At 40.3% G+C, this 14,016-nt stretch overlaps 1 protein-coding gene across 2 annotated transcripts in view; it reads right to left on the bottom strand.

The window, feature by feature from the left end:
- Positions 1-1,969: 1,969 nt before the first annotated feature.
- The window catches only part of RAP1B (RAP1B, member of RAS oncogene family), a 74,492-nt gene continuing 62,445 nt past the window's right edge, over positions 1,970-14,016 (bottom strand). For both annotated transcript variants that reach the window (XM_075931443.1, XM_075931449.1), the window contains exons 5-8: positions 13,293-13,433; positions 10,392-10,535; positions 6,638-6,753; positions 1,970-3,208 (exon numbers count right to left, since the gene is read on the bottom strand). In XM_075931443.1, coding sequence (XP_075787558.1) covers positions 6,667-6,753; positions 10,392-10,535; positions 13,293-13,433 — 372 coding nt within the window. In that variant the 3' untranslated portion in view covers positions 1,970-3,208; positions 6,638-6,666. The remainder of the gene's footprint in view (positions 3,209-6,637; positions 6,754-10,391; positions 10,536-13,292; positions 13,434-14,016) is intronic.

The raw sequence follows: 14,016 nt of genomic DNA, 5'->3' as shown, positions 1-14,016 counted from the left end.
GGTCCTATGCTGGAGTTAAGATATGGCAGGGCACTTTTCTCAGGCAGCCCCTTTTTGTGGCACAACAGGGCTGAGACAGGATCCCTAATTACCCTTGCCAACTCCACCGTGTCATATAAGAAGCTAATATGGGAGGGGCAGGTGGTACCCAGCAGGCACCACATCCCCATAGCTTTCATTGATTGAAACCCCTGGCCACTGAGAGCTGCAGTGGCAGTGTCTTCAGGTGAGGGCAGCACCTGCACAGAGCATTGTAGCTTCCCCTGATGGCTGCACAGCACCAGACCTACAGCACTCGGAGCTGCCTCCCTGTCAGTTGGGTTAACCCAGGAGTTTCAGAGCCTGCAGCCCAATATCCCAAGCTAAGCAGGACACTGAAAAACCATCTGGACTTTTTTGCAACTCAGATCTTTTTGTGGGGCTTCTCTTAACCCAGCATCCTGTGTTGCAGCCCCTAGAGCTCATGTTAATCCAGTCCTGCTCCCTCTGGGAGTGCTGTGAATCAGCTATTTGTGGTGCTCAGGTAAACAGGTGGGGTGGGATGGAAGAAGCAGGGGCTTCGTCCCAGAGTGCCATGAATCAGCTGTTCACCTTTCCATAGAAGCAGCAGCTTTTGAAAATGCATAGGTGCTGAATCCATTGGGTGTTCAAGGGCTAGAGCACCCACAGGGGAAGGGGAAGAGGAGGGAGGAAAGAAAGGTGTTTAGCAGCCAGCAGCAACCAGTTCCCCACTCCCAGGGCCTCCCACTCGCAGATTAACTTCTCCCTTCCTCCCAGCACTTCTCACTTGCTGCCATCAACATGTTTCCCAGCATGCTGGAGGCCTCTGGGAAGGGGGAGGAGTGGGGATAGGGTTGTTAAGGACTAGTTGACTATCCAATAAGCAAATGCTTATCAGATAGTCAACTAACCACTTCCCCTCCCCTTGCTGCCTTATCAGATACAGACTGCAAGGGGGGGGGTGGGGGAGAAGAGGAGGGTACTTCAAAGCTGCAATGTTGCAGAATCCAGGGTCCCAGGCTCTGTGCTGCTGCTTTGAAACACTGGAGGCATTTCAAAGGGGCAGCGCTGAACAGAGCCCAGGATCAGCTGGGGAGTCCCCAGCTGATCCCAGGTTCCCCCCAGCACTCAAAGCAGCAGCACCGCACTGAGCCCAGGGTCAGCTGGGGAGTTCCTAGCTGACCCTGGGCTCCTTGAGCATTTCAAAGCAGCTTGAAGCCCTGGATCAGCTGGGGAGTAACTGTTCATTTTGTGAGTACCATCCATTGTGTGATAACTGAGGCAGGGGTCTTGTGGAAAAACAATATGTGATGTCTTGTAAAAGACTATCAATGTCTATGCAAAAAAAGGACTGAACTAAGGTGGCACAGGCAAACTTAATTCTATTGTTTCCTAATTCCAAGTGCTTAACTTTGCAAGTTTAAAGTTTAATTTCTAAATAGCGTGTGTGTTAGAATAAGTAAGTTTACCCAAGATCAAATGGAAATGTTTTAATCTAGAAAGAAGCAGTATGTTAGTCCACTTCATCCAGGAGCGTTTATAGACATAAGATGCTGACTTTAGAAAGATCATTGTATAGAAAGTCAAACAAGTTACAGAGAACACTTTTAAGTATCCCAAAGCAGCACTAAACATCAAAACCCTTTTTTTAAATAGATTGCTTCCTTTAGTAAAATGTTTTTTCCACAGGGAAAGAAAAAATTCAATGTGGTACCACTAGTGCTCTAAAAAAGCCCTAACGTCTACCTAGGTAATACCAGATATCATCAAAAGCTACACACTCACCCATGTTAAATGGATGAATTCCTATAGCCTGTGTTATGCAGGATGCCAGATCGTATGGTCGTAACAGTCCCTTTTGGTCCTAAGAGCTATGAAGCCTCACAGTACAAAATGTGTTTAAATTTGTTAAACCCGTATTTTACTGGCCTTATTAAAACACTACACAAAACATTCAAGTAGTAGATAATTGTAATGCAAGCCCTTGCATGGCAATCCAAATTTATTGAACTACTGATGCTAAGTCATACAAAATTGCACCACTTTTAATTAAGGCTTTTAGTTTACATTTGGCCACCTCAAAGCAGTTGTAACATTAGGTTGGTCAATTTAAATACTGTGGCTCCCTGTTGGATATACACACAATCTTTACATCCAAACGTTAATTCATACAAAGCAACAAGGCATTGTTAAATAAATCAGCAAAAAGTTAATTACTGCAACTTAAGCCCTGTGACCAATTACACATGATTAAAATTACTTCCCCACATTCACATCCACAGTACTCTTCCACCATTTAACATCTCAACCAAAACGTTACACATGTAAAACAATCACTAACAGGCAAAAGTACTAAAACCTGTATATTTGGTATTGCAAATACACTTATGCATGAGCAAGCAAGGGAATTAACAGTGAGAATCTACAGCTGCAAAGCCTGACGATGATTTTACAAAATTGTTAAATCATTAAAAAATCATTTTAAAATATACACTTCTTGTTGTAGACCCCCACTGTACACACAACTATAAACATTATTCCCTATGTAAACAAGGAAAAGGAAACATACAATAAAAGGTTGAAAAGTCTGGACATTTCCTTCCCAACAGATATTAAAGGCAATGTCTTTAGTCAGACATACTGAAAGGACTCTTATTTTAAAGACTAGATCACTGTCTCCACAGGTTTTTCCTAAAATTAAAAAACTAAAGCTGTTGTGTTAATCAAAGCGGTTTTGTATAATATGATGATGATCCTGTATTTCTTTAAAAAAAGTTACAATAAGCTACAAATACCGATGAAGCAAAGTTATCTGGAGTAGTCTATATAGGAGCTCTTTGGACTTTCTTTCATTATGCTAAAATAGTGGTGCTTTCAGGATTTACATTATTGTACTCTCCAATAGAAAGTATGGGGATTATTGAAGTATACAGTACACAGTTTTCATACATGTACAACATTGGTGGATGAATGTCTCTTATCAGTAATACTGGATGTAGGCTCTGGTTTTACCAGTTGCATACACTTAGAATATTTATAAGTAAAAATCTCTTGTGACACTGGAAAGTGATTAGAATGTGCAAACTGATGTAGTAGCTTTCATCCACTTCTTAAAGGGTACCACCACAGGAAAGTCCATTTAAAATGTTGGTAGATTTAATAAAGTTGGAATGCTGGCACTGTTGAATTGGGCAACAGTTCTTCAGACCTGTAACAATAAAATCAGAGATTAAAGCAGTATTAAAGCAATTTCCTAGGACTACAGTTCTGCATCTCTCTGTAACTAAGGTGAATGAGTAAATTATGAAAGTAGCATTTAAGACCCTAAATAATAGTGCATAAAGATCTAGAGACATCAACTAATTAAGTGCAACTTGCAACAATAGGTAAAAAGTTTGATTTAAATAATGTCCCCTTTAAAAATTGCCTAGAACCAACATATTTTTCCCTCTCCCCCAAACTAGGTCTCAAGAGTTCTACATGTCTGAAACGGCTCATGCACATGTTTAGAAAACACAATATCCTGAACTTCACACTGAAAAAGTTGTAACATTTGTATCTGCAACTTTTTATTTACTTTAATCCATGTGAAATATGCATTTGACTGATTTTGGAACAGTTAGAATGGAAGACTTATAAAAATTGTTAAAAGGGCTCTCAGCATTGTTTTTTATTTAAACTATCTAAAACTTTTATAGCACACTTAATATAATCCTTCATTAAGTGATTTAGTATAAAAGCCCAATGAAATTGGTTTTAAAGATATTTTTCCATATGTATTTTGGTCAAAGCAACACTTTACAGGTTGTACTGCCCTACACCAGGACTCTCTGGTTCATCAACATCCATGGACTAAATAGCCCGGAAGGAAGTGCATGTGTGGGGGGCAGAGGGGAAGGGGGAACAGAGGGCTGATGGTGCAGCCAGGTGCCTGGGGGGAGTGTGTCCAGCAAGCCCAGCCAGAAGCCAGAGCTGGCAGGATAGCCAGTTGGAGGCAGAAGCAGAGCCAGCAGTGGGGAGGTGCAGCGGGCTGGGGGACCAGTGGCAGGGGACCTTCCCTGGTCTGGCAAATTCCCTCATTTGAGACCAGTTAGATCCCAGTGTACTGGACCAGTGGAGGGACAACCTGTACATTAACTACAATTAGTTATAAAAGGAACCTTCAAAAAGGAAGTCAGATTGGTCGATAAAGATATTGTGAGGAAGTGGAATTACCTATAAGGAACCATTGGCCAACTTATAGCAAACTGAAGTTTTATAAAAACAGCGCTACATTTTGATAAGTTAATGTTTATTACTTATGTACAAGTGTACCACTTAACCATCTGCCTCAATATCCCAAAGTTGTGGGTATTTACTGTAACTGCACTTTCACCCTTTCAATGAAAACAGCCCCAGAAGATATAGTTTTAAAAAAGTTTCAGAACACAAATCAGATGGAGAAGTTATGTTAAAAATAATGAAAGTCACGATAAAAACTCAGAAGCAGTAGTATTACATGGGCAAGAGGAACAAAGAACTATTCAAAGTAGTACTCCACGTGAATGAAAAATAAGTGTAGTTTCTACCTTAATATTTAACAAGCAAAGTTATAAAGCAGCAATGAGAAAAGCAGTAGTTTCTTTCCTTTAAACATGACCTACCAACCTCTGACACTTGGATTTGTAAAGACATTAGACAGGAAGCAAAAAATAAATTAAAACAGATGGATTCTGATATCACAGGCACACTGTCAGTGATAGTTTAACAAGATTAGGGAAATATTGGCAGAATGCATTTAAAATGTCCAACACTAATCATTCACGGTAACAACCTTTAACCATGGGATTCTGATATCGAGTGACTAGTAAGATTATGCAGCAGCAAGTATCAAAACCCTAACTTGTAGCACCAGTACCATGTTTAAAATGTCACTAGGTCAGCCGTGAAAAACATTCTCTCCAGTTTGCCTGATTCCTAGATAAACTTTACAACTTTGTCTATACTTGAAAGTTTAAAGCACAGTGGTAGTAGCACTTTAACATGGATTGTGGCCATGGCAAGAATGCTTGGAATGAGTTTTCCCAATGCTCTAAGAAAACCACCTCCTTGGAGAGGAATAGCTAACTGCACTGGGAAAGCAGCTCCAGCACTCTAGCCTGTTTTACATTAATGCTTTAGAGCACTGCAACTTTGCTGCACTTGGGGGGAGGGAGGGAGTGTGCATGACTTTTCATACCCCACGCCAGAATGTTGCAATGCAATGAACTGGCAGTGTAGACTTGCCTGTGTGATTGAAATTCAACAGATTATTTTTACTTCCCCTGTACCAGTTTATATTTTACTCTGGTGAGCTCAAACCATGCAGTTAAAGTTGTGGTTATTGGTGCATAGAATATTGCCACTTCTAACAATGTTCAGGAGCATTTGGATCGGGGTTTTAGTTCAGAACCATGAGTTTACTTTTGTCTTGCCATTTTCTACAGATGCTTCTGGCAACCAACCAATCTGAAATGTTATTTGAATTCAGACACTTCAATCTGCTTAGACATTTTGGCCAGATAGTGGAAGAGAGAAAAGACAATGCACTATCTGGATTTTAAGACAGGTCTGCATGTTATTGTACTAATGATACCATAGCTCAGATAGCAAAACTCCCTCCACCTGCACAATCCTCAAATACACTGAGTGGGAGGGATGACACAATCCTATACCAGAACATTGAGAAAGAACAGAACCATTGAAATGCAATCCTATCCATTTAAATAGGCTACTGAAGGCTGACAACACACCTTAAAGAATCAAGATGAATAGGTGACAGTTGTGTACTAACAGAACCACCATGAAAATACAGCATTGACTCCATACTCAGGATGCAAATGCATTGGACAGGAAAAAGGAAATCTAAGGACAGCCTCAGGTTAGTGATTTACTATCAATTTCTCAAAAATCTTGCCCCCAAAAGAGCAGACTTGAGCTTGCTCTTAGCCTTCTTAAAATATGTAAGGCACTAGTTAATTGTCACACTAAAAATGTTAATCTAGTAAACCAATAACTAAGTAAAAGTTTCAAAGAGGGACATATGAAACAACACATTTCTAAATATACACATTGCAACATATTTCTTTTTTTGAAAATGTAACTCCCTTTTCAGGCCAATGTATGTTTTAAGTTATGAAAGCCTACACAATCTTTTCAGTCCATAGCAAGTTTTTTAAAAATCTGGCTTAACACAATTTATAAGCCTCTATGTACATATTTACAGAAGATCACAAAGCAAAAAATTAAATTTAAGCTGTACAGGTAATATATTACAATCTTTCAGAACAGCAGTTCCTTTTCAGTAAGATATATTTTGTTTAATCAGACTTTGTACAAGCCTGCTTATTTTTGCTAGCTATGTTTAATGATTTAAGAGCTCATATTTGCATTTTCTTATGTCTATGAAAAGTTATTCCTTCAGCCCATCATGATATTTTGGTCCACCAATAAATACGAGAGGCAGATCTTATGTATGCCTTTGATGAGACTTGAGTGGCAGAGCCCACAGAACTATTTCAAATACCTTTATTTCTATGTTAAAATAAATAAAATCTGATTCTATTTTGCACTCATATTACAATAATAATAGGTCAACAATAAAACTAAGAGAGCTTACCTGGCTCAGACCTACAGTACATCTATGAATTAAAGTAGTTGACATGATGACTTTTTGCGTGCTTTTCCAGGCACTGGAGTTTTTCTGTTAATTTGTCGCACAAGGTCATAAAAGATCTGTGAACACAGGTAAATGCTTAATTTAGGCAATTCAAGCCCCTTCTCTGACTTGTAGTCTCTAAGCTTTTCATTCATGTACTTAAAGTGCACACTTTTAACCTTCATGTTTTGAGACTTATTTAAACTGCAAGTAACTATTTCCCATTCCAACTGATTAACTGTATGCAGAATTATGATCTGTAATTAAGAATTCAAGTCAAATACAGGGCATAAAAATGAGCCATAAGCCATTTATCTACTTTTTGTAGCATTACTCCTCTTAAAGAGAGAATATTTAAGACAACTCTAGAAGAATTGTATATTTTAGAATTTTACATTTTTGTAACCCATCTGTCCGTTATAAGTTACACATTTGATAAGAGCTATTAAATTAACTTTAAAGATATGAAAACTTAATCTAATTTAAATAACTGTCTATTATTCTGATTAGATACTCAGTCTAATTTAATTACTATTATCCGAATTTTTAATAAAAAAGGTTTTCAGCAGCTTCCTCGGGGTAAAATGTTGCAATAACTGAAAAGTTCACAGCAAAAATATGTAAACTAGGACAGGAAATACAAGAATACATATCTAATTGGAATTGTATGAATACAATTTCATGAGAACATTAATTTAGATGCAAGTTAATCAGATCTAAATTCATGGCATCCCTGCTATAAGTGGCCCCAGTATACATCCATTCCACACTGAAGTCATTGATGCTTGTGGGAACTGATGCATTATTAGTCCTCTCATTCTTCGCTCTTAAGCCATGCAAAAAGAACCCCTAAAAGCCCAATTTGCACAAATGGAAGTCAGCCATGGGAAAAAAATTCCCCACTTTAAGTTCCGTTGCTTTAAGTTGTGTTGCTACAAGTCCAAGTTTTTTTGAAAATATCTTGGACTTCTAGCGAGGATGGCATGTACTACAGTTATTTAGCATCTGCTTCACTTATTTATAAGTGAATATCATCTCCTCCAGTAATATCTGCTCTTAATTTCTGAATGTCTTAAAACAAATTAATAAGTTGTAGTTGTACCAGTAGTTATTTCCTGGGCATTTTCCATGTTGGAGCATTCTATTCCTATCCATTTCTACTGCATGAAGTTTAATCCGTTAAAATGGATTTATTTTACCACTAACAAAATGGATTTATCTAATGCAGGGCTACTCAATTTGGAAGTCCCGGGAGCCACAATGATACTCTCAGCACATGCGGAGGGTAGCAACTTAAGTGTGGTTGCATATACATCAAATAGCTTCTTTTACCAATACAAAGCACTTCCCACAATGCCCTTGCGCTCCCAGAACCTCCCTGTGGGTACTAGGTACAGGGTGTCAGCATTTCTATCTGTTCTAGCCAGCCTGTCTGCTTGCATCTTTCAATGTTCACTCCACCTGGGAGACACCTCGCTGTTGTGGAGCGAATTCCCACTGGAGGCCATGTTCAAAGGATCCCACCCGCAAGCCACGTGTTGAGCTCTGCGTAAACCCAAACCTCACAGTGGCCTGCAAACAAACGGGCTGCAGACCACATGCGGACCATGAGCCGCATGTTGAGTAGCCCTGATCTAATGGCTAACAGGTAGTCTCCTGAAATTCTCAACAAGAAAATATATGTACAGTAAAACCTATGTTATCTGGCACACCTGGCGATTAAGTCGTGCTGGTTTTCTAAAATTTCCAGGAGCCACGGGGGTCTGACCTGCCGGGAATGAGCTGCGGGGGTGCCGGGTGCTGTGGAGGAGGGGGGGGGGGGGGGCAGGAACAGCAGTTCACCCCCCCCCAGGTACGTGCTGCATGCACATCTGGCGGGGGGGGGAGGGTGGTGAGAGGGGATCTGAGGAGCAGCCCATCTTAAAGCACCAGGTTCCCTTTTTTGGGGGGGCTTTTAACAAGTTTTTTCCTGGCTCGGAAATTTGCCGGTTTCTAAAGTTTTCCAGCTAGTTATGTGCCGGATACCACAGGTTTTACTGTATTAGCTATTATATATTTTAAAATGAGATCAGCTTAAAGCAGTGGTTCTCAAACCTTTTGGCCCATGGCCCACCTGGCGCAATGCAAACCTTTCTGTGGACCACCAGTTGCTAATGGAAACTTGCCATTAATTACACCCGAGCCATTTTGCTAGTGCTGCAGCTAGGGGAACGGTTTAATTTAACCAGTAAGAAAGGAAATATTAATTTATATTAAACGGAGTAAGCACTTTAACTTTCTCATGTTAGTTTATCAAACTTCACTTTAAATCAAGTAAAATATTCAAGTATGTCCAGCACAAAAGGTTTCAATGTTTTCTTTATGGCAGGGGTGGGGAACCTTTTTTAGGTCAGGAGCCACTGACCCACAGAACAGCAATTGGGGACCAGACAAGAGAAAAACAAAACAAAAACCTATCAAGCCCCCTCCAAAAATCCCCAAGCCTCACTGAGGTGCCCCCCCCCCCCAATTGAGACCACTTCACTCCTCTGGCATTCCAGCCCCTTGGGGCGAGGGGAAGGGACAGGGAGGACTGAGGTTCAGGGCTTCCCATCAGCCAGATGAACTCTTCTGGGGTTCCAGGGTTAGTGGATTTTGTGAACCCTCCCAGGCTCTGGGGTTGGGACAAAAACGAGGGATTCAGTTTGCTGGACAGGGCTGCCAGCAAAAGGGATGGAGGTGTAGGAGGGGGTTAAGGTGCAAGGTCTGGCTGGGAGTAGGGTGTCTGACCAGAGGGAGGGGCAAGATCAAGGGAAGGTGCAGTATGGGGTCAGGAGGTCTGGCCGGGGGAGGGTGCAGGAGCGGGCTGAAGGTCCAGGGGCTTGGGGCATGAGGGGAGGGGGGGGAGAGAACACTTGTCTTTGAGCCCCACTCACCGCCTCTTTCTGCTCCCATTGACCAGATTCTGGCCAATAGGAACAGTAAAGATAGTCTCCAAACAGCACACCCGCACACTGCTGTTCTCCCAGCTGGGGGAGGGGGAGCACTTCTTCCCCACGAAACTTGGATTTCACAGCAAAGCTTGGGGATCTCCCCCACCCCCCTCCAGAGGGAAGCCAATGCTGGTGCTCCAACCGCACAGTGGGTGGGGAGGGTGAGTGAGGCTGAAGCAACATAGCGGGCTCCCTGCTGCAGGGGGAAGGGAGGGGACAGAGCTTGAGCCGTGGATCACAAGTGGTCTTTGGACCATAGATCGAGAACCACTGATTTAAGGCCCACAAGACCCCAAAAAACAAATAATTTATATTCACAGAGTTGATAATTTGTGCAAGACATTTCTTGTGGGAAGTGGCTGGGATCCTCCCTACTGATATTAAAAGCTACCTTGCAGCTCCCCCTCTATCATAAGAGTGAAAAATGTGACAAAGCAAGAACAATTGTTCTGTCAAATGTGTTTTCAATGAATAATTGAGTACAATAACTAAATGCCTACATCTTAGGTGAAAAATCTGCAACAAGCAGAACCAAAAGCAGTTGCAAGTCCAAAGCCTTAAATTTATAACTAGGAAGCTAGCTGTAATCAAGCATATGACAATTCCTTGCAGCATTAGGGTACAATTCTGTCCATGACATCGAAGGGAACTTATCATGAAGCTCAAAATTTTGTCCTTAGACAGCAAGCAGCAGCAAGTTGTTAGAAAAGCAGTTCATTTTTTCATAAAGTATTAAGCCTTACCTCATTAACATTTATTTTTGATTTTGCAGAAGACTCTAAGAATGCACAGTTATTCCACTGCCTCGCTAGATTCTGTCCTTGCTCCTTTCCCACAACTCTTTCATCTTCCAAGTCACACTTGTTGCCAACTAGAATCATTGGCACCTACACAGGACAGATATTTTAATTTTCATTGATATATAAGCCTGAAGCCAGAAGCTGAATCATTACAACTGATGAGGAAAAAAGGCAGCACAAGAATAATCTGAAATCGTCCATGAAGCAGCTTTTGGGGGCTACCTGTTAGCAGTTACATCAAGTCATTTTGATTGGAAGAAATTTCTAGAAAATATTTTTTAGAAAAGCATTCAGTCTAGATTAAAAATGGTCAGTAACAGAGAACCCACAACTACTGATAAGTTATTCCAATGGTTGGTTACTCTTAAAAATGTATACCTTATTTCCAGTCTTGATTTAACAGGAAAACTATGAAACTACGTAAAGAGAATTAGTTTTTAGCCAATGACACCCTGGAATTCTCATCCTTTATACTGATGCTCTTCTTCCTTCATTTTGTTTTGGAATGACTTTCAGATTTAAGAGAGTTTATAAAAATATACATGTTTTAGGACCAAATCATTCTAAATATACCACTTTGGCTATTTGCCCATAAAAGCCTGACAACCTGAATTACAACTCAGTTTTGCTCCCTGGCTGCTAAATTTAAAAACTTATTCAGGTTTAGATGGAAATAAGAGGCACACTATCTAGAAATGAAGTTGTTCCGTAATGACACTGAGATAACATTTGCTCTTATGGTTCCATTAGAGAAGAGAATGAACTGAGGTGAAGAAATGTACTGGATCATTGTGCATGTACTAGGCCACCCACAATGAATTTTCCAGAAATGGAGGAGTTTGAGGTCTCCTGGGTCCATGCAGTAGCAGATGTAGCTATATCTATTAAGGAAGATTAGTCAAGATCCCTCATGAACATTAAAATAGATTAAAAGCTGGAAGCAGCTCCCTCTCCATCCCCCAGTTAATGTTTGTTACAGTAAACAAGATTATGATCTTCAGCCTACAAAACAAATGATTCTAAGGAGGAAGTGGAACAGGGTGTTGGCTAATTGATAGTCATCCCCTTAAAATACTTTAGATTAAGACCTTTGTTACTCAGCAGTTCACATTTAATCTCTCTCCCTTTATGCCAGGGGTGGGGAACCTAAGGCCCACTGGATGCTGCCCCCGGCTTGCCTGGATCTGGCCTCCGAGGGTTGGGACTCCCTTCCTAGAATTGGGGAGCCTGTGCTGACACTCCAACAACCACCCCCACCCCTGTGAGGATGGAGCACAGCCTGGGCCTACTATGCTATGGTGTTCAAAGGAGTGTCTCTCCTCCTCCTCAGTCAGAGGTGGGGGTGGGGGGGGGGGAGGGACGGGGAAGAGACACATGACATCAGTGAGCTTTTTTTTCCTTTTTGCTTCTCACTTGTGTGTGGCCCTGACTCATTTTTTCTGTGGTCAGCAGTTCCCAATCCAAAAAAGTTCTTCACCTCTACTTTATGCAATAGCTGCTTTAGCTCAATGCAAGTGTAAGCAACAATAAAACTTCAGATTTTGGAAAAAAGACTCAGGGGGTAGCTGTGAGAATCTGTAACTTTAAAAATGAGCAGTCTTGTGGCACCTTAGAGACTAAACATATATAGGATCATGAGCTTTCATGGTTAAACTCAATTCATCTGAAGTGGGTTTTACCTACAAAAGCTCATAATCCTATATATTTTGTTAGTCTCTAACGTGCCACAGAACTATTCACTTTAAAACTCTGGGAAGTTATCCCTCACTCAAAAGTGAAATTACTTCTGTACTTTCTATTCTGTAGTAATAATATAGCCCCAATTAAATGCTGAAAGATTGTCTCATTAAGATTGTCAAGATCAAGCATTAACAACAGAGGGATATACAAATTAAGACTGTGTGAAAGTAATACATAGTTTAGTCTTGCAAGTTACACACTGAGGGTATGTTTACACTAGCCATCGTAGTTCAAACCAGGGTGGCTAATGTAGTCATTCGAACTTGCAAATGAAGCCCGGGATTAAAATATCTGGCACGCGGCTACACGCAGCACAGGCTAGGTAGTTCAAACTAAAGCCCCTCATTCGGACTACCGTTACTCCTCCTGCCTGTGCTGCGTGTAGCTGCGAGCAGGGAGTCCGAACTACTGGGCATTTAAAAATGGCGGCGCCCGGGAACATGCAAATAAAGCCCGGGATATTTTAATCCCAGGCTTCATTTGCAAGTTCGAATGACTACATTAGCCACCCTAGTTCGAACTCGGGTGGCTAGTGTAGACATACCCTCAGGAAACTCAAAATAACCCATATTGATTAGCGATTACAATACATCTCTCTGTAAGCAAAAAATTCAAAGATGTGTCCACAGCTAAAATACTCATTTTATAACAATACTGTTGGAAGCAAAAATTGGGTTAGAGCTAACTGTGTTATAAGCACTCACAGAACAATAATGGAGACTGAAATTGTAAAACCAAACTCAGCAGCTTTAAAGACAATTATCTTCTGCAGTATTTTTGGTTTTAAAAGTACTAGTCAAAATAAACTAATATGTTCTTTCAGACAGTATTTAAAAGCAAGTTGAACAGACTATGCACAGATTCACTTTAGACACCATGTAAAAGTGCATATGATTTCCCTCCCTGCCTCCGCCCCCCCCTCCCCCCCGACTTCTTGCTCTAGAAGATGCATTTTCAGTATAATGCACATACTGGTCCATTTGCCTTTCAAATTAAAGCTGGGAATGAATTCAAATGATGTATCTGATCAAAGCAAGTACAGCTTTAAAAGCATTTATAATGAGGACTTTAAATATCAGTTTTCTACAATAGGGGACTACTCACATCATCAGTGTCTTTGACTCGAAGAATCTGTTCTCTTAGGTCTTGTAAGTCATTAAATGTTGACTGTGCTGTGATGGAATATACTAATGCGAAGCCTTGTCCATTTTTCATGTAGAGGTCTCTCATTGCTGTGAACTGTTCCTATAATGAAAAGGACACACAGTTGTGAATTTGAATTTCATTACAGACTTTAGTTTTAAGAAACTGGGCTTTATTTATTTATATATTTGAGAAACATCTGATTCTTTAGACTTTAAACATATACAACATGTAACAAAACTATACCAAAATTCTAACTGAGAAATAGGCTATTACAGATTTGTTTAGCTGGTGCTTTTTATTCAAGCCAATTAATATTGTAGAGTATGTTAAAACAACCTTACACAAACTGTAAGTGGAGATATACACCTCTTAAAGATACAGATTTTTTTTTAAATGCTCAACAAAAAAGCTCTACACTGACTTGTATATCATAAATATAATGTAAAAACAATAAAACAGTTTACTAGTATTAACAAACACTATTTCAGAGTCTCGTGGGATAACCATGTTAGTCTAACTTTAAAAATGAGTTGTTCTGTGGCACCTTAGAGATTAACAAAAATATGTAGTATCATGCACTTTTGTGGGTAAGACCAACTCATCTGATGAAGTGGGAGTAGAAACAGAATTCAAGGCTATGAGTAAACTACATCCTTCTTTCTAAAGTGGGATGTAAATTAGA

This window comes from Pelodiscus sinensis, chromosome 1, assembly GCF_049634645.1.
Source record: "Pelodiscus sinensis isolate JC-2024 chromosome 1, ASM4963464v1, whole genome shotgun sequence".
In the NCBI taxonomy this organism is placed as follows: Eukaryota; Metazoa; Chordata; order Testudines; family Trionychidae; genus Pelodiscus; species Pelodiscus sinensis.
The sequence above is the reverse complement of the archived record's forward strand: the minus strand, read 5'-3'. Positions and strand labels throughout refer to the sequence as shown.